Source organism: Rhododendron vialii, chromosome 10a (genome assembly GCF_030253575.1).
Source record: "Rhododendron vialii isolate Sample 1 chromosome 10a, ASM3025357v1".
NCBI classification, from domain to species: domain Eukaryota; kingdom Viridiplantae; phylum Streptophyta; class Magnoliopsida; order Ericales; family Ericaceae; genus Rhododendron; species Rhododendron vialii.
The window spans coordinates 2,575,516-2,596,080 of record NC_080566.1 but is presented as its reverse complement, the minus strand read 5'-3'; the positions used below and the strand labels follow the sequence as shown (position 1 = coordinate 2,596,080).

General features: G+C 39.5%; 3 protein-coding genes across 4 annotated transcripts; all 3 read right to left on the bottom strand.

Moving 5' to 3' along the window:
- Window positions 1-4,058: 4,058 nt before the first annotated feature.
- LOC131304005 (gibberellin-regulated protein 14-like) lies at window positions 4,059-5,910 on the bottom strand. Of its 2 annotated transcripts, none has more exons than XM_058331093.1 (4): window positions 5,255-5,910; window positions 5,083-5,118; window positions 4,484-4,661; window positions 4,059-4,373 (listed from the first exon to the last, which is right to left on the bottom strand). In XM_058331093.1, exons 1-4 carry the CDS (start codon window positions 5,312-5,314, stop codon window positions 4,198-4,200), a joined length of 450 nt encoding a protein of 149 aa, XP_058187076.1. In that variant the 5' UTR covers window positions 5,315-5,910; the 3' UTR covers window positions 4,059-4,197. The 2 variants fall into 2 exon arrangements, with proteins under 2 accessions (XP_058187076.1, XP_058187077.1); XM_058331094.1 differs by having other exon boundaries at window positions 4,487-4,661.
- A 701-nt stretch (window positions 5,911-6,611) lies between these two features.
- On the bottom strand, window positions 6,612-8,355 carry LOC131303997 (uncharacterized). Its single transcript, XM_058331088.1, has 3 exons — window positions 8,217-8,355; window positions 7,238-7,424; window positions 6,612-6,998 (listed from the first exon to the last, which is right to left on the bottom strand). The coding sequence occupies exons 1-3, from the start codon at window positions 8,274-8,276 to the stop codon at window positions 6,808-6,810; spliced, it is 438 nt and encodes a 145-aa protein (XP_058187071.1). The 5' UTR covers window positions 8,277-8,355; the 3' UTR covers window positions 6,612-6,807.
- A 4,762-nt stretch (window positions 8,356-13,117) lies between these two features.
- LOC131304041 (non-classical arabinogalactan protein 31-like) lies at window positions 13,118-15,094 on the bottom strand. Its single transcript, XM_058331138.1, has 3 exons — window positions 14,863-15,094; window positions 13,588-14,263; window positions 13,118-13,473 (listed from the first exon to the last, which is right to left on the bottom strand). The coding sequence occupies exons 1-3, from the start codon at window positions 14,917-14,919 to the stop codon at window positions 13,295-13,297; spliced, it is 912 nt and encodes a 303-aa protein (XP_058187121.1). The 5' UTR covers window positions 14,920-15,094; the 3' UTR covers window positions 13,118-13,294.
- Between the last annotated feature and the right edge of the window lie 5,471 nt (window positions 15,095-20,565).

The following is a 20,565-nucleotide window of genomic DNA, read 5'->3' as shown; positions in this document are numbered from 1 at the left end:
AACAATTTTTGAGTTGGAACTGAGCCACATTTGTTCTATCTAACCATAGCTAGACGGCTAGCTTGTACGTGACCAAATAATTACTTCAATATCCATCAACATGTAAAATGCATTCTGTTGAATTTCAAGTTGCTTAGATAAATGAGGATCCTCATGACATCTCTAGATATAGTTTCTATATTCAGTCATTTAAAGGTATTCTGAATTCATTCACGGTCTAAAAATCTCCATTGCATGTACTCTACATCGCGAGGTTGTCCTAAAGAAAACAGGGTGCAACAACAATCTATGTTCCATCCGTCATAGGTCGGTTTACAACATGTGAACATGATATGCTTGCAAACAACAGAAACACTTGAACACAAACAGATTGAAATAACACGACGAATCACAACACTGAGATGACTCCTAAGTACATTTCTGTCCTTTTTTTTTGGTCAAACGGAAAGCATAAGGACATTTCTGTTCATCTTAAGGATACATGACGGATACACCGAGGTACAAGACGGTCTCTCAGTTGCTGCACTTCCTGTATCTTCTAGGCACACAGTTGCACTTGGAACAACATTCAGAGCACGCTCTCTGGCATATCCTCTTCATTGGAGTACTAACTGGTCTGCAGTAGTCCAAACACAGCTGGTCACAACCTGCAATATAGCTATGCACATTGCCACCAACAAAATAAAAAATAATAACCGAAGTAACGAAAAAATAGTAAAAGCAGGTAGTATGAAAAGAATTGGTGTTTTTTGTTCATCTTCTGTTTGATTTTTGAAATACTACCACGTTGAGGAGCCTCCAGTTCTGGGGTTAGGACTACGGGCTTGCTTGGAGGATAGACGGGAGCCTTTTTGGGAGGATGAGCTTGAGGATTTTCTGGGGCGTAGGCAGGGGCGCCCATTACTGGAGGGTGCTACAAAAATAACCAAATTCCAAATCAAGTCAATATGATTGCTCAAGGAAATCCCTATTTTACATATGATAGTACTGTTTTTGTTGGAGAATGCCATGTTACTGCTACACAAATTAGCACAATGGATACATTTGGCTATCGATACTTGCTAGCAATAACACACGTAAAATGAAAACAAAACTACTATCAATAAGCTATTATGTTTGCACAGTATGCACCACCTTGCAGGCCCCGTGAAAAACAAAAATGCGTACGGGGCACAATGCGCTAGCATTGCATTCCTAGCTAGAACGAATCCAGGCTGCCATCGCAGGATTTGGATATAATTTTCGGTAAAATTTTCTGCTCAATGGATTTCCCTTCTTTCATTCGTAAACCTTCATGCTGAAATGTTTTCAGTTATTATCCAGTCATTACCATTGCAACCACCAAGTCAGCTTCGAAAGAGGAAACATAGAACAGAAGAAGAAAGTAGTTTGAGATCAATGCATCAATCTCAAGTAACTAAGAAAATTCAAAGAAACGCGAGAAAAATTGGATCAGCCTATTGCTTGTGTATTCCATGCGATTTCATCACACTTACCCTAGCAGTGACTATAAGCATGTAGGCAAAGAGCAAAACCATAACTCCCCATGTCATTGCAAAACAGAACCAAAAGATGGGTGAGAGATTTTTGTGTCAACTGCATACTTTTGCAGTTAAAAAAGGAACCAAATACACGTAGAAGAAAACGCGACTGTTGAGAACCCTGTCTAAGGTTGCATTAGTACTTTAATTGAGATTCCCCATGTGCATGCTAAAATGTTATATTAAGTGATCACTCATTTCACTCCCAAACAATACGGTACTATATATTTCCTTAATAATGCATTGAGTCTTGATATTTTGTGCTTGAAGCTTCACCAACCTCGATGGTTGTCTTGTCTGCTAAGCATATATTCGCTAACCCACCTAAAGTTTTTAACTCCAACTTGCAACTTGTGGTCATTGGGTGAGGGTCGGTTTTGAACTACGATGGGAGAGAATCCTAGATACCTCGTATCACTCTCCTTTTTAACCACCTCGATTTTGTCACAACAATTGTTTTTTTTTATAACCCAATCTCCGGGCCGGCTTACACACGCACCTACTAATTTGGGGCACCAATTCAACTGCGGGCTAACTGAGGCCCTATTAAACCCGATAAAAAACCCTGTATCGACTACTGGCCTATAAGAGTTGATAGTTGATATATTGTGCACAATATTATAAAAGTTGTTGCGTTGGTAGCATGGCTCAACCCCTAAATCTCAGGCTTATGGCTTGACCATCCGACCAACCCGTGATGGTTAATTTTGTCACTCCATTTGCCGCTAGCATCTCGGTAGTGACTGGTGCAGCTAAATTTCACTGATAACACCTGAAATTTGCCTTAATGACTGGTACACCTTTCACGTATGAGAAATAACAATAAATCTCTATGGTTTCTATGTCCATTTCAACAACACCATCAATCGACAATTGTATGTCCAAACACGTGATGGAATGAACCAAAAGTCACTTAGATCTAAAAGTTAGCTCTTTTTGATAATAAAAAGTGATAAAAAAAAAAACTACAAACTCTCACTTATTTTGAATCAAAATGACGTTTTAACCCATTGAAGAAGTTGTTTTGATAAAAAATAAAAAAAAGAGAGGATAAAATGTATTAATAACTTTTTTTTAACTATTCAAAAGACCTTTTTTTTGTCAGAAAAGACAAATTTAATACTTTTGGATCAAAAAATTGTTAATTGAAAGCTTTTTATTATATATTCTATTATTAAAAAGACACTTTAAGCTAATTATATCGCGTGCTTGGTTGAACAGTTGTTAGTTGGTGTTGATGAAATGAACATTAAAACCACATGGAGTTTTAAGTCATTTCTCATATGTGATAGGGGTATCTGTCATTAAAGCAAACCTTGGGAGGTGTCAGTGAAATTTGCCCAAACATATGATTTTTGGGCATATGTTACCCCACCTGGCTTTAACATGAGAAAATGATGGTTGACACAAATTGAACATGACAAAGAGGTAAGACGTAGTCCTAAGTATTTTATCAGACACGCCATGTTTGATGCATGTTATTGTTATACTTCTTTTTTCGGTGCTTAAAATGGGAGTGCATGTGTAATACTCTGTCACCTCTATCAGAGAGTATTACTCCATCACACAACACCATTATCTGTAAGGAGGCAAGACAGTTGATTGATTGTTTCGGAAGGTATTGAGATCGAGAATGAGTAGGGAATCTACGGATTAATGCTTTCCAGTTGCCTTGTTTCAAGTGCACCGGATTGGATTGATTAGATTTGGACGTACCATTTACAATGTGTTCAATGGCAGGATGGTGAGTTGGACAATGGACAAGAGTATTAAGTGGACGAGAAGTGCTATGATCACCGCACCATTTCCACCGCTACTACTCAGTTTCGTTCCTACAAATTTAGAAAACATAGTTACCGATACGCGATTGAACTGTTTTTTTACATGGCTCCATAAAAAAATATTTTACATATATGGGTATTTTTCTGTATTCCGGGCCTCACATGGAAGGGTGAAAATGGTGCGGTAATCCTAGACTTAATGTAATTGGACAATAATACCATGTGTACCATTTGGTGTACACTAAATATCCAGAATGAAGGATGCTGCCAAGCACCTCCCTGCCAAGCAGGTGCCAAGCGACCGATCCGATCATTCATCTCGGCAATCGATAGCTCGGATCTTTGCTGAGTAATCGACGGCTCAGATTTGTATGCACTCAGATTCAATCTGAGACGTTTGTGTCGAGATGAATGGTCGGATCGGCCGCTTGGCACGCCCATTTCCTGCAACCGGCATCAAACAGGGCTTTAGGCTATCTGCAAGGAAGCTGCCCCTAAGAACATTTACTGATGTATGAGGAGTTGAAAAAATAATAAACTTGTTTTGATTTTAGTGGATTATGACTTTTCATTTTGTTAGAGGGAGTTTTCTAAAGTAATGGCGAGTTCTATTTTTATGAATTTGTAGGAATGAAACTGAATAGTAGCGATGGAAATGGTGCGGTGATCGTAGCACTTCTCAATAGAATCTCCATTGCATGTGCTCTACATCGACCATTGTCCTAAAGAAAACAGGTTACAAACAACAATCGATTTCCATCCGCCATAGGGTTTACAACACGTGAACAACGAAAAAACACTTGAACGCAAAAAAGACCGAAATAACACAATCGAACACAACAGGGAGACGATGGCTAAGGACATTTCTGTTCATCTCAAGGACACCTGACGGATACACCGTGGTACAGGACGACGTCCCAGTTTTTGCACGTTGCACCTTTCTCAGGCACGCAGTCGCACTTGGCACAACATTCAGTGCAGACTCTCTGGCACATCCTCTTCTTTGGAGTAAGAATCGGTTTGCAGTAGTCCAAACACAGGCCGTCACAACCTGCAATATAGTTTCGCACATTGTCAAGCAACGAAAAATAGTAAAAGCAGGTAGTATGAAAAGAAATTGGTGTTTTTTGTTCATTTTCTGTTTGAGTTTTGAACTACTACCACGTTTAGGAGCCTCCGGTTCTGGGGTTGGGGCTACGGACTTGGTTGGAGGATAGACGGGAGCCTTTTCTGGAGCGTGAGGGTAGTGAAACGTTGGAGGATAGACGGGAGCCTTTTCTGGAGCGTGAGGGTAGTGAGGCTTTTCCGGGGCGTAGGCAGGGGCCATTCCCGGAGGGTGCTGCAAAAAATAACCAAATTCCAAATCAAGTCAATATGATTACTCAAGGAAAACTTAATTTTACAAATGATAGGAACCGTTTTCGTTGTACAATGCCGTATTACTGCTACACAAATTAGCACAACGGACACGTTAGGCTATCGTACACATTACTTGCATTAACGTGCGAAAAAATTGAACCAAAACTACTACTAAATACTAATACACTCCTATGTTTGCACTGTATGCACCATGCCCCACAAAAACAAAAAAAGGGGTCAGCAGCACAATGTTCTAGCATTGCATTCAAAGAACGAAAGCAGGCTGCTATCACAGGATTTGGACATCGTTTTTGGTAAATTTTCCGCTCAATTGATTTCCCTTCTTTCATCCGTACAAAACCTTCACAGTAAAAGATTTTCAGTTATCATCCTCTTATTACCATTGCAACCGCCAAGTCAGATTCGAGAGAGGAAACCTACAGAAGAAAAAAAGTAGTTTGAGGTCAATGCATCAATCTCAAGTAACTAAGAAAATTCAAAGAAACGCGAGAAAAATTTGGTCACTCCAACCGCTTGTTTATTCCATGCGACTGTGTGTGTCGCTACGCTTACCCTAGCAGTGATCACTATCAGCATGCAGGCAGAGAGCAAAACCATGACTCCCCTTGTCATTGTAACCAGAACCACAAGATGGGTGAGAGTTTTTTGTGTCAACTGAATACTTTTGCAGTTTAAAAGAAACCAAATACGTGCAGAAGGAAACGTGAGTTGAGAATCTAGGGTTGCATTGGTGCAAACTTTAGTTGAGATTCCCCAAATGCATTGGGTCTTGAAAATTTGTGTTTTTGTGCTTGGATCTTCACCACCCTCGATGGATATGTCTGCCAAGCATATATTCCCTAACCCATGTCAGAATATATAACTCCAACAACTTATCTTTCCTTTTTGACCACATCGATTTCGCCAATACACTTGAGGAGCATCTCTCGGTAGTGCGGCCGGCTAGTTCAGTGCTCTTGGAGTATTGCTTGACGGGGGTTCTGCGTCACACACTGACGTGGAAGACCACGCAAATTGTGTCTGGTGCAAAGTTATTGCGGAGCATTGAATAAGCACCCAAAAGAAAAATTAGAACATTGAATAATTTTTTGCTTGTCGTGGACCCAGGATAAGTATTTTGTCAGAACATATTTTGGGCATGCGTAATGAGGAACGCGACCCAGGATGAGTATTTTGTCAGAACATATTTTGGGCATGTGTAATGAGGAAATGAGGGATGACGCATAAGTCGAACATGCAGGAGGTAAGACGTATAGTTCAAGTATTTTATCGGACATGCCATGTGTTGAGCCATGTTATTCTCATATGTAACATGCCGTAGGAGATTGATAGTGAGGAGTTCCACTAAGATTCTTATTTTTTAAGTATTTATTTCCGCTTTAGTGTATTAGTGTCACAACGTACCACTTTACAATTTACTCAATGGCAGGATGGTCAGTTGGACAGGAGTATTGGCCCAAACCCAGCTCCTGATTTTGGCAATCCATCCCTTTTGGGCCTTTCGTAGACCGCCCAGGCTACCGATCCTTCCCTCAGTAAACCCAACCAAACGCGGTCCAGGCCCATAGCACTTGAAACCCATTTTCTACAACTGGCATCAAACAGGGGCCTGCCTGGGGTATCTGCAAGGAAGCTGCCCCTCAAGACGATTTATTAATGTATGAGGGTCCTCAAAGTGACTATTGATAAAGATTTAAGTTAACACAGGATTGCTTAAGATTGACTTGTTTATTATGCTAGTCAATTTTAAACAATCTTCAATTGAGCCGATCATGAGCCGATCTCGAGTAAGTTGAAGTTTTTGAACAAAGACTTAAGTCAAGAGCCAATCTTGAGCAAGTTGAAGTTTTTGAACGAAGACTTAAGTTTTCTGCTCTGAATTTTCTTGTGCTCCAGTAACAACAGCCTCTGCTAAAAACTACATTTTTTTAGCATTAAACAGGAATATAGATCTCCCAGTTACAACAATGCCCCTGAGGCAACCTACTCAGGCTTATTACATCATAGGACTAAACACAAGCGCTGATGTTACAGAAGTAGTAACAAGTACTATAACATAGATAATATAACTATATAAGTAGCCGCAGCCGGATTCGGCCGAATTCTCAAGGGCATTTCATCTTTTTGCCTTCCATCTTCATATGACTCCACTTGCATTTCTTCTCATGCTCTGGCACATGTTTGGACTCACAACAGCACGCGGTACATGCTTTCACACACCTCCTCCCCTCCTCCTGCTCCTCCTCCTTCTTGTGGTGATCTTTCTTGCAGTGCTCCTCACACCTTGATGGGCATTCTACATTGTAGGCAAATCCAAATATATAAAACATTCTCAATTCCTCATTTTGGACTTGGACAGTTGTTAGAAAATTAAACGAAAGACAGACAACTATCACTTTCAAGTTTCAAAACCGCGTTTTATAAATTGAAATGCGGCAGTGTGAGATAAAACCGCGTTTATTCTGAGAGAACTACCAAGTAAATCAAAGTTTTAGTTTGAGGAAGACAATATCATCTCTGGAATATGATATTTACCGTATTTAGGAGCATGGTGATAGTGATGCTTCTCAGGGGAGTGGAAAGGAGCCTTTCCTGGAGCATGATGGTAGTGATGGTTCTCGGGGGGAGGGCAAGGAACCTGAGGCTTTTCCGGCGAATGGGCTGGCGGAGCCTTGATCAAGGGGTGGCTATGGGGACGTTCCTCCGGCGGAGGGGCCATAGCCTTTACATCATGAGCAAAAAGGTAAAAAATCAATAACTTGTTTGATCAATACTACTAAAATCACAAAAAAAATTAGTCCAAACAGAAGAAAAAAAAAACCCGTATTGCTTCAAAGGTCAAGTACTCCTAATGTTTGAGTATTACATCTGCGTCAACTGTCTCAAGAGAAGGGTGACAGCGGCTTGGAGGATACAGTAAAAACACAGGTAATACTGCCTCAACAGAAGTTGAGAACTGCAAACACGATAATCATCGGCGAGTTGAAGGAAAATTATGAGAGAATGATGTCTTGTAAAACGAAAAATAAATACTTAAAAAATAAGAACCTTAGCGGAACGTGGCCTAATTTCCCAGGTTAGAAAACACAAAAACTTGATGCTGTACACTACATGTAATAACGAAACTCAAAAAACTCCCTAAAAGTATCTTCAATACCTAAATCCATTTGGCCCTTTTCTGCGACGAATTCATAAAAGTTGGTACTTTTTTCGAAAAAGTCTAACTTTTACGAAGAAAATTCTAGAAAAATGATATCCATACCATCCAATAATGTTAACACGTACAAAGAAACATTCAGAACAGGAAAAAAGAAAAGAGAGTCTAGGAACACACACACTTAAAACACAGCTTCGGACACAACTGTGTCCGAAACCATTAGCTAGATGTATGTGGATTCATGTGCATCTGATAGTTCCGGACACGGTTGTGTCTAGGGTTGTGTTATAAAGGTGTGTAATTTGTAGCATTGCTCGAAGCAGAAATAGCCAAATTAATCACATTTCACATACGTACCCATGTGGTGACCAAGAGCAACGAAGCTAAGACAAGTGACACAGTAGCTTTAATTTCCATTTTAAGGAACAAATTAATCAAAGAACCAAAAAGGGGTGATGAAGAGAGAGAGCTGTGGCAAGTGATGCATGAGGCAGTACAGGACTGATCAGGGGTATATATAGAACCAGTTCAGGGAATAAGAAACCATTTTTTAGGAGGGGAGTTGAATTGTTAGATTCAGCTTTCCCCAGATGAAAGCGAAATTAGGGTTATCTAATTCCATGTGATAATTACAGAGAACCAGTTACCGATGGATGATCACTGGTCGAGTAGGACTTTTTGGCAACGTGGTGATTCGTTTCAAGATTTCAAGGTCTATCACTAGTACTCTTTTTGTCCTTGTGAGATCTATTCAATTAGTATATGTTTTTGTTCCTATTAGAATTCAACATTGCTATGGATACCGAAAACGAGGTTTGCTCGGAACCGTCTGGTGTGCGTGGACCACCTTAAAGTGCGTCTGTGTGATGCACGGGCATGGGCACGGGCGGAGGTATTAAGGGGAGGTCCCGCACAAGAAAGAAAAACTCACAATCATGCAAGAATCCGGGTTTGGAAAAAAAAAAAAAAAGGAAGTAAAGTTGATTTTTTTTTTGTCTTTATTAAAAAATTCACGTTTATTAGTTTTGCGTCAAATTTTTGTGGATTATTAATTCGTCCTTAACATCAAAGCTATTATTTTTTACAGCATTTTATGTTCCTCTTGTTTTTGTTCGGACCTAGGTCCTTCGTTAGATCAGTTGTTTTCTTAGGCCTAAGCGTCGTGCAATTCATATATTATTTTATCAATATAAGTTGCCTTTCCCTCGTTCCCTCAAGAAAAAGAAAAAGAAAAAAGTACCGCAAATATATTGATCAATTTTAGTCCTTACGTGATGATTTACGATTGCATTGTGATACAACGTACTCCTATTTATGCATGGTAAGATTTACCTTTTTCAATTTGTGAATTATGTAGAAATTAATTTGAAAAAATCAAAGTTAATAATGAAATACCGTCTTTTCTAATTAATTAGCCCCACGTCGAGTGCAAATTCTGATCCTGCCTCCGCCCACGTGCAACGAACAACATCGATCGGTGTCTGAATTTGTGTTCGGGTATACATGTCTCTCCGCCCACGTGCACCGAACAACATCGGTGTCTGAATTTGTGTTGGAATACATATGTCCCAAGCATTATTGGATAAGATCTGTTTACTTCGCAACCAATTAGGGGTAGGTCTATCTGCAAAGTTAGGGAGAGATGCTACATACTACACTACACCAAATCACTACATCATCCACTACATTTTTTGTGGAGCAAAAATGCTCAACTGCGCAGTTTCGGACATACAAACCCATAAATAATATTTACCGATATCTGTTAGAGCTGATTTTTTATAGGGCCTCATAAAACATTATTTTAAAAATTTTGGATATTTTTTTGTATTTTTGTGAAAGTCTGAGTGGATTTCACAAAAAATATAATGGATGGTGTAGTGATTTAGTGTAGTTTACGTGGCATCTCTCATGACATATTTTATCATACTGCCCATGAAGGGCTGAAAGCTTACTTATTGTGAGCCATTCTCATGACGTGGAAGTTTCCATACTGATCAACAGGAATACTAATTAATTTCTTGAAAACCTATAGAATATTAAGTCCCGTTTTGTTAAGGTTTTTATTTTTTTAATATTTTTTTTCCTTTACGAGACAAGTCATTCTCTTGCAATACATTATCTTTAATATTCAAAAAAATAAGTAATTATTTAAAAAATAAATTTCAAATAAGCACTTATTTACCTTGACGGAATGGGGCTAAAGCAGTCAATCCCAACTTTTTCTGCTCAACTCAGCAACTTTTACGAATTGAAAAGCATCGTTTTAACTTTTTTGTATGGTCAGAAAGTATAAAAAATGAAGAGTAAAAGTACTTCAACGCTAATTTTTGTTATTTTTGTGGAGTAATTTTTCTAAACCAAGATTGATTTACAGTGATTAACCCCCAGGAGTTAGTCGAATGGGAGCCTAGCTAGCTACAGCAATACTATCCCAAGCTTACATACTCTCTTGTACCGGCAGCCAAAAAAAAAAAACTCCTGATTAATTAGTGCCTTAAAATTAGTTGAGATGCGCATAAATTGGTTAGAACTATTGATTATAAAACAAGTTTTAACTACAGTAAAAGAGTAGTTAAGTATATTGTAAGTTGATTCTTGATTAATCCCGGCCAAGAGGTTAGTCGGGTGGGAGCCGACAGCAAATTAGAGGCTTACTCTCCCAATTTCACACATTTCACCCTCACCAGCAGCGAAAAACCTCTTGGCCCCATTAGAGGTTTGCCCGACGTGAACTTTAGGGCCTTGAGATTAGTCGTGTGTTAACCAACCCAAACCCTAATTGTAAAAAAGAAAAGAAAAAAAAAAGATTTACAATGATAATGGTTATATTATAAGTTGATTCTTGACCTCTATGGGGATAGCTTCTTTCTTTCTTTTTTTTTGCTAGTTGAGAATAGTGCATGGAGGCTTAGTTTCAAGGAAAATCCAAGAGTCCAAGTTCTTGCACCCCTCCTTAGGTGATATTATAGTAGTGGTAATGGTTCCCTAGGTAGGGGATATCTAGAAATCTACAAAAATGTGTATTGTATATATATGTCTTCATTCATGTGTTTACATTTTGTTATTAGATGTAGGTTTGAAATTGATGAACAATGCATAGAGCCAAGGGCCACTCTGGATTGTTATTAACTTAAAATACAATTAACTGAGATTGCAACTGGACAACAGTCCACTTATCATCAATTTTTTAAGCCTTAAACATCTGCTAGTGAATTTTTCCCCCCACCATTTCTAGTTATATGCAACTATTTTACTTTAACTATCTCGGGCTTGCTCAGTTAGTCAGAACTATTGCATCTCACTAGGAGGTCGGGAGCTCGAATCTCTCCATCTGCATGTGGGTGGGTGTTATTTTTCTTGTATTTGTTGGGATTATTTCTCCCTTTAATGGAGCTATTAGTTGGGTTGAGCTTATATTTATTGTGGACTTGTTTCTAGTTTGATGTAATTCTGATACTTGTTTACCCCTACGGCTTGTAACGAAAGCTATTTTTACATTCAAAAGAGGCAATCATTTCACCTTCAAAACAGGAAATTCGCCTTCCCTAATTATAAAAACACAGGATATTGAAGAAGATTAGGCACTCCTATCAGGCTATCACCTAGGTCTTCCATGTGAGTGAGTGTCCAATTGCACTTGCCACTTACCCTAGATGTGCCTAAAAGTGGGTCTCCTTTAGACCAAAATCCTAACTCAGCCATCAGAGGTGCATCTGGAATCAATTGAAGAAGTTGTCAAGTCGTGTATGACAGCAAGTAAGATTTATTTTCGAGCTCGTAGGTTCGGCTCTTACTGTCAATAAAAAAAAAAAGGCTCGTAGGTTCGGCTCTTACTGTCAATAAAAAAAAAAAGGAGGCTATTGAAGATCGTTAACTTAAGGGTCCCGGTAGTAGCAGAGGTGGTTTGGTGTAAGATCAGACCTTACAATGGTGCATTTTGAGGGAGGTTTTTGAGAATAATGAGTGGAGAGATATATGAAGAAAATTTATTCGGAACCGTGCGCAGGTGTTTTTTGTACGATACAAGTAATTCGGAAGTTTTAGTAAGCTTTCGGATTTTTCAATAAAGTTTATGTGAATCGGGGTGAAGAAGTTGAGATAATGGCCTTTGGCAGCTCCAAGAACCCAGTCAATGTTGAGGCATTCAATTTTACGAATTCTACTTGTAAAAATAAATCACACTGGCCGATGTCAAGTTATAAGAGCACTGGCATAGTTTCTGTCAATTTACAAGGCTCAAGTTTCAAGGTTATCACCCCATCAATGCAACAACTTCGACCCGTATCCACCTTTAACGCAAAGTTCTTCTTTCCCCTTATTTTTGGCCCGAGGCTTGAAGCATGGGCGAGAATGAACCTGGATGAAGAGTAGTGTCAGATCATCATCGGATATAAGATCTTAGGACTTTAATGCGCCCGGGAAATTGTCAGAAAAACCGACGAGTCACACACTAAGCGTAGCAATAGAGTATATCAAATGATCAATCGAATTTTTATTCAACCCTATAGAATTAAGTGTTTATGGAATTATTATGAAAGCTGTCGTCCTACATCTCATTTTGGGTTGAAGTTGTTGCATTGATGGGGTGACAACCTTGAAACTTGAGCCTTGACAGAAGTGGCCTGTTGGTCAATGGGGCAAGTTGTTGCCTGTTTTTGGGTATTTCTACTTTGCTATACACAATAGTCAATGTATTCTGCACTATTTTCTCTATTCAATTGTATTGTTTCAATTCATTATTTTCTCTGGAATTTTCAGGGTATGGCAGTGTTTTGGTTTGTGTCTCTTCGCTGTTGGCGGATTTTTGGTTTCCTTTTGGGCTTTAGTCTGATATGGATGTATGTTGTAGGGTGTTTTAGTAGGTGTGCGGCTTTCGCTTTGGTTGTGATGTTTTGGTTGGCTTCTTGCGATGGCTTTTTTGCCGGGTGTGCCCGAGATCCGTTGAATTTTTGTATTCCTTCTCAAAGATCAATGAAATCTTTTCTGCCGATCAAAAAAAAAAAAAAGTAGCCTATGTATCACGTACTCTTTTTCGTTTCTGATACACTGCGAATTTATCCAATTGAGAAGCCATGTATACATCTTTGTGTCGTGCTTTTTTGTGTGTGTGTTTTGCTTGATTAATTTTCCAGAGATTGTGTTTTGTGTGGTTTTTAGGTCTAGTCCAATCTGGACCTGTTCTTGTTTTTTTTTTCCCTAAAAAAGAGAGAGGTTGAATTCACTGTCAAAGTGATTCATTAAATGGAAGATCAAATCGCGTCATTTATTGATTCCGACAGAATTTGAACAAAATTTGAGCAGTGAACAAATTCCTGTTACACGAGCCGCCTCAGCTAACGCGAGCTGAGGTCTATTACACGACGATACCAAAACAAGTTCCAAAAGATCATACATTTATCTAAATCGCGAGTAAAATTACGGGAGATTCCTACAATTCAAGGGCATTTAATCAACTTTCCGTCATCCATCTTCACATGATCCCAGTTGCTGCATTTCTTTTTAGGTTGCGGCACACATTTGGACTTGTCACAACATGCGGTGCATGTTTTCACGCACGGCCTTATCTTATGGCGATCGTCTTTCTTGCAGTACTCCTCGCACATTGGGACGCAACCTGCATTGTACGTTATCAGCTTCCCAAATGGTTTGGAGAAAGAAAATAAAAAAGAGGATGTTTGATAAATGATCAAGTTCGAAACACATTGATCATAGTTTTAGGACTTTTTACCCTGCGAAGGAGCCTTTGATGGGACGGGTGTTTCGACCTTAACTGGGGGATGCAGAGGCGCTGCTTTCGGAGGGGAAGCGTGATTATGATGCTTCTCTGGAGCATGAGCATGATGCTTCTCTGGTGGGTGGGCTGGAGCCTTGACTGGAGCCTTAACGGGAGCATGGGCTGGGACTTTTATAGGGGCATGGACGGGAGGCTTTTTGGGGGCATGGGCCGGAGCCTTCATGGGAGCATGGACCGGAGCCTTGGTAGGGGCATGGACGGGAGGCTTTTTGGGGGCATGGGCTGGAGCCTTAATGGGAGCATGGACCGGAGCCTTGGTAGGGGCATGGACGGGAGCCTTTTTGGGGGCATGGGCTGGAGCCTTAACGGGAGCATGGACCGGGGCTTTTATAGGTGCATGGACGGGAGCCTTTTTGGGGGCATGGGCCGGAGCCTTCATGGGGGCATGGACCTGAGCCTTGGTAGGGGCATGGACGGGAGCCTTTTTGGGGGCATGGGCTGGAGCCTTAACGGGAGCATGGACCGGGGCTTTTATAGGTGCATGGGCCGGAGCCTTTTTGGGGGCATGGGCGGGAGCCTTCACAGGGGCATGGACCGGAGCCTTGGTAGGGGCATGGACGGGAGCCTTTTGGGGGGCATGGGCTGGAGCCTTCACCTGGGCATTGGCAGGCTACAAAAGAGAGAAAACAACAATTACTTGATTAACCAATTTGATTGCTTGATTATACTATATATTTTCCTCCAATAAAGTACGTATATGGTGTAATAAGGATTACCCATGTCTCAACGGCCTCAGTAGAAGGCGAAACCTGAAAAAAAGAAAAAAAGAAAAAAAAATGAGTATATTGGTGAGTTTAAAAAGAAATTACGCAAACCAAGGAAGAAAATATGAAATTTACAAAAATAAAATCTTATAGATGTGTTTGCACAGAGGGAGGGGAGGAGGAATAATTATGAGTAAGTTGCCCTTGACTTATGCCCTACACTAGTGTCTGTCCAGGGGAAATGAGAAAAATATTCAGGAAAACCACATAAAATGAGAAAAGCAATAAGTGTTTGTCTTTCGTCAAGTTGCATGTTCGGATTCTACGGAGGCCAAACATTCAAAATCTTTGAGTCACTTGAGAGTTTGCTTGGTCATTAACCTCCGGGCATGGAAATAGTCGAGGTGCGCGCAAGCTGACCCAGATATTCGATTATATAAAAAGAGAGTTAAACTTGGAAAATCTAAGATTGAGACTCTTGTCATGATTAATATATAGCACATACCATTGATGTAATCAAAAACATATAAGCTAAGAGAAAGAGCAAGGCTTTCATTGCCATTGTGAGGATTAAGGAATGGAGCAAAAAAAAAAAAAACCCAAAATAGTTTAGAATTGGGGCAAGTGATGAACTAGGAAGTAGAGAACTGATGTCTACATATAGCACCTATATATTATCGCAAAAAGAATGAAAAAACACTTGACATTAGTGGTGGTGAATTCTCAGTTCCAACTTCCCCAGATGAAGGCTATATCAGAAACGAGCAGCCCAACCCGAAGGCATAGCTCAGGTGGCAACAAGGATGAGCTATAAATCCAGTAATTATGCGCTTCAAAACTTGACAACTTTTCGGGGCCAGGCTGTAAGAAAGAAATCTGAATCCCACAGTTCCGGGGTGAATAGCCTGCTTTCGACCAGACCGGGAGGGAAATAGTCGAGGTGCGCGTAAGCTGGCTCGGACACTCCTAACCGGGGAAAAAAATAATAAAGGAGAAACAAGCAGCCGTTCTAAATCTGGTTTCAGACTTGGAAGACAAATTGCATGCTAAAATAATGGGCCTAATTCAATTAAAGAGAAAGGGCGATTCAGGTAAGGACGAATGGATGGACGCTTTTAGGACTTTAACAACGTGATTGGTTGCAGGATTTCATGGTTTCTCTCACTAGCTAGTGTTTTTGACCTTCTTGATCCTGTTTTTTTAACAAGTTTCAAAAAAAGTTTGGCTGCTGATCACAATTGACTTAATTTACTCTACACCTACCCTCTCTAATGTCTTACGGGCTTTTTTGTTTTATAACCAAGTGTCTGGTCAGCTTACGTCTATCTCGACTAGTCCCGGGAGACCAATTCCACCGTCCACTAGTGGAGGCCCAATTTAAAGCCATAGCAAAACTCTCTAATGTCTCACGGTCTTGATTTAGGAACATGGTTCCATGACATAATGCCCCTCGAGTTCCTTGCTTTTTGGATGTATAAGAGGCTACTGTTTCAGCAATAAAACTTTCCAAGAGCAGCCATACATGTCAAAAGTTAGGTCCGTCTCCGGTCCTTTCCCAAACATTACCAATTGTGTATTACATAAATATTGTTGTTGTCCATGATATTACACTCCCAACCTGAACGGATTTAACCAAGTGAGTATAAAAAAACTAATAAGTGATTGTCTTCCGTAAGGTCTCATGTTCGAATCCCACGAAGGCCAACATTCCAAACCTTCGGACCACTGGAGGTTTGTTCAATTGTTGTGCAAGTTGGTCCAGACATCCGGTTATTAAACAAAAAAATGTTGTACTCCCCGACCGAATTATGGAATCGACATCATGTGCCATCATCAAAGTCTCTCATGCAAGCACGTACGAGTTTCCAATTTTCTTAATCAAAGTCTCCCAATGGGGTTTCTCCCACAAGTTTATGCGTGTGAGACAGAGACATGAGTTGTATTTATAATTTTATTTGTTGAGTTTGGCAAATAAAATGAGCAGTGTTTGAGTTGTGTGTGGAATTAATTCTTTCTACACCAATCACTCTAAATGGATATGGTTGGTGTGTTGTTTTGGACAACGTGGCACAAGCACGGAAAAAGCACGGATAAATTATCTTAATTACAACAAAAAGCACGGATACTAGTCAGAATTTTGTTAACCTAAATTGCTTTTAATTTTTGTTCTTTTACTTGGATGTGCAGATCCTAAACTTCTTGTAGAGAGTTGTCAAAGACCTCAATGTAAAGAATCGCTGCGGTGCGACACCTTGAAATGTTTTGGATATGCTGCATATACATATTGACAAAGACATCACAACGATGGAAAAACGATTGATTCTCTTACAAGCTGGTATCAATAGATCCGCTGGGCCGAATCCCAACGCCAGATCTCCACCAGAATCAAATGTCAACCCTGTGTTACCAAAATTTTTGTTTTCTTTTCAATCGACGGAGAATCGACGGGAAATTGTATTCGAGGTTTGCTAGAATGTGGGTGTGAAAAGTGGAGTTTGGTTCATTGCCGTATTTCAGGACTTCTTTGGAAACAAGCAATGAAGTGGATGAAGTATGGAAGAAGATTAATAAAATGGACTTTATTAACCCTCAAAGTAGAAGAACAACCAATCGAGATGATTGAGTGAACAATTACAAGTTAACTCTACTCCTAGAAAAGAAAAGATAAAGGCCTGATTGGCTTTGTTTGTGTGTCCTTACAATGAGGCCTAAAAAGGCTATTTATAGAAAAACAAAGATGTGCAGGAAATAACTTCCAAACTTCTTCAATACTCTTCATTCTCCTTTGCTTCCACTTGGCCAAATAACTTCCCACTAACATCAAAGTGTGTAGGAGTATGCCAAGTGTTCTTTTAAACCGCCAAGTGTGTAGGACAATGCCATGTGTCTTTTCAACTTCCAAGTAAATAGAGATACGCCAAGTGTCCTGCACATGTGATTAAAATACAAATACCAAAAATAATAATAAAATAGGTTGCATTTCCATAATCGTCACCTTTCGGTCGATTATCGACGGGCGGTGAATATATGGTCCAAACAATGCCCCCCTTATTCATTTGGGTGAAGAGCTAATGTAACCCAAGTGAATAATGTGACTAGCTTTGAATCACCCCTCTGTCGATATCGACGGGTGATAACTTATTATGGTGTAAATAATTTGCCCCCCAAGTTCATTTGGCAAAACCAAATAATACTGGGCAATTAACGATTTTCACATATTTTCAAAGGGCTCTTTTGGTCCATAAACATGATTAAAGTTTCTAATCAATGGCCAATATTTGCTGGCAAAGCCTTGTCCATAATTGACAGACATGGCTTAAAATCGACAGAAATTTCCTATTATCGACGGGAACAATTGGCCACTATTAATATTAGTATCTAACACAGAAGTCTTTTGTCATAAGACTGTATTTGTAACTACCCAAGAGTGGTTAAAGCAATCAGCAAATCAAACAAAACCATACAAATGACTTTGGAAATCCATCCAAATAACGTCCCCTTATTCATTTGGGTGAAGTGCTAACGCAACCCAAGTGAATAATTTAACTAGTTTTAAATCAACCCTCTGTCGATATCGACGGGTGATAACTCTTTAAGGTGTAAACATTTATGCCCCCAACTCTCGAAGAGTTTTAGATAAATTTTACATAACTTTTTCACTTTTCGACTGAAACAACACAACCTTGAAGGCATAAAAATCACTGTCGAAAATCACATGGTATGTCTTAACAGATTGCCTCTGTCGAAATTTTTTCTTTGAACTGAATCCTTACTGAAAGGAAATTGGAAATGTGGTCTGTCGATAAAAATGTTGACAGCCTAAAATCCACACGTATTTCAACCAAAGCCAAAATGAAAGGCTTTCAAAAATTCATCCCTCTTAACATCCGAACAACGTCCAACATAAATTCGTATTGAACATATGGTTGTTCGTGATTTGCAACCATGATTGGTTTGAACTCGTACTCCATGGGCAAGTTTTCACCATTCTAAACCCGTATAGATGGAGTGGAAGAATCATTTTCTATTTGACCATCGATGGTCTAAATTAAAAAACTCTAGTCGAATTATCTTCACGACTTGACTTGCTTCGAGTTTCAATTTTCGAGCCACTTAAGTTTTATAATTGGCTCTTCTAAGGATGAGTTTGCCCCCCAAGTTCATTTGACAAAACCAAATTATACCGGGCAACCATCAAGGATTCTTTTGGACCGTGCTTCAAAAGTGTTGGTTGTAAACCTTATGAATTATCGATAGAAGACTGTCCGAATCGACTGCTCAAATCGACAAGAACATAACCTGTGAATCCATTTTGTAGTATTAAGCATTTAAAACCTTTATGTTTATGAGAGCCTTCCACATGTACCTACATAAAACCATACGTGTAATGGAAGCCAAAAAGGTCAAATGCCTTGACATGCCATGAACACATCAGTAAATTGAAGGCAGACACATGTAATGATAAACACATCTTGTTTTAGTATCAAGCCTTACGTGTAAGGCTATAATTTTTGCATGAATAAATTCTTCAAGCCTTGCAAGGCTTTTATTTCCAAGTTGATTTTTTTTTTTTAATTAGTGATGGTGCGGATAAAATTAAGATATTTTGCCCAAAAATTGTAGAAAAGCATTGAACATATCTACACCTCTTAACCAAAACTGGGCATATTTCAACCAAAACCAATACGGATACCAATACAGATGGTTTCTAAAAATTCCATACCTCTTACGAATATTGTTAATCGACAATTGAACAAATAATTCTAGGGTCCTTGTGGTTGACGTGTAGTGTGCCATAGGAGGCACATATTGACTTTGATTAGTACCAAATCCAGGCAGTACTTTGAAACCAATGGGAATGTTTTCATTTTGACCACTACCACATTGACTTCCAATTCCATTACTTCCACTAGCATTTGGAACTGGTTGATAAAAATCCGTTGGCCTTGTTGGGCTAGGCCTAGGTTCAAAAGTAGGATTATTATACACCTGTGAAGAACGTGCTTCAATAACACGATTTGCATATCCACTGTATTGCCCAGGGTTAACATTTACATTAACTGGTACTTCCACAATTGGGTGATTTCGAGCCATTGCAACTTTAAACATAGCCATCAATGTTTTGGCTGTTTCACTCTCTGGATTGTTTAAAACCCTTGCAAATCGTTGAATCAAGTCAGACGATTCAATCTCTGAGCCATTTGGTGCCATTGCTCTTTTCCAAATTAGTAACGAGCCCTCCTTCTTGCGCCAAAATTGTTACCAAAATTCTTGTTTTCTTTCCAATCGACGGAGAATCAACGGGAAATTGTATTCGAGGTTTGCTGGAATGTGGGTGTGAAAAGTGGAGTTTGGTTCCTTACCGTATTTCAGGTCTTCTTTGGAAACAAGCAACGAAGTGGATGAAGTATGGAAGAAGATTAATAAAATGGACTTTATTAACCCTCAAAGTAGAAGAACAACCAATCGAGATGATTGAGTGAACAATTACAAGTTAACTCTACTCCTAGAAAAAAAAAGATAAAGGCCTGATTGGCGTTGTTTGTGTGTCCTTACAATGAGGCCTAAAAAGGCTATTTATAGAAAAACAAAGATGTGCAGGAAATAACTTCCAAACTTCTTCAATACTCTTCATTCTTCTTTGCTTCCACTTGGCCAAATAACTTCCCAGTAACATCAAAGTGTGTAGGAGTATGCCAAGTGTTCTTTTAAACCGCCAAGTGTGTAGGACAATGCCATATGTCTTTTCAACTTCCAAGTAAATAGAGATACGCCAAGTGTCCTGCACATGTGATTAAAATACAAATACCAAAAATAATAATAAAATAGGTTGCATTTCCATAATCGTCACCTTTCGGTCGATTATCGACGGGCGGTGAATATATGGTCCAAACATCCTGTACCACCACCCAACCCATTAACAATAATAAATAATCCTCCTACTGCTACCGCAACTCAATGGCGCCGGTGCCCTGTACCACCACCCAACCCATTATCAATAATCAATAATCCTTCTACTTTTACTGCTAATCAACGACGCCGGTGCCGGTGCCGGCACCGGCGCCATAATGGTGGAGGTTGGATGAATGCGTTTTGGCAAAAGTATTTCAAGTTAGACCTTGATTTTCTGGCACAGGCACTGTTCGCGCACACTCCCTCTCTTTCCGATATGAGTAATAGAAAAACATTTTTTCAAGTGAAACGGCTC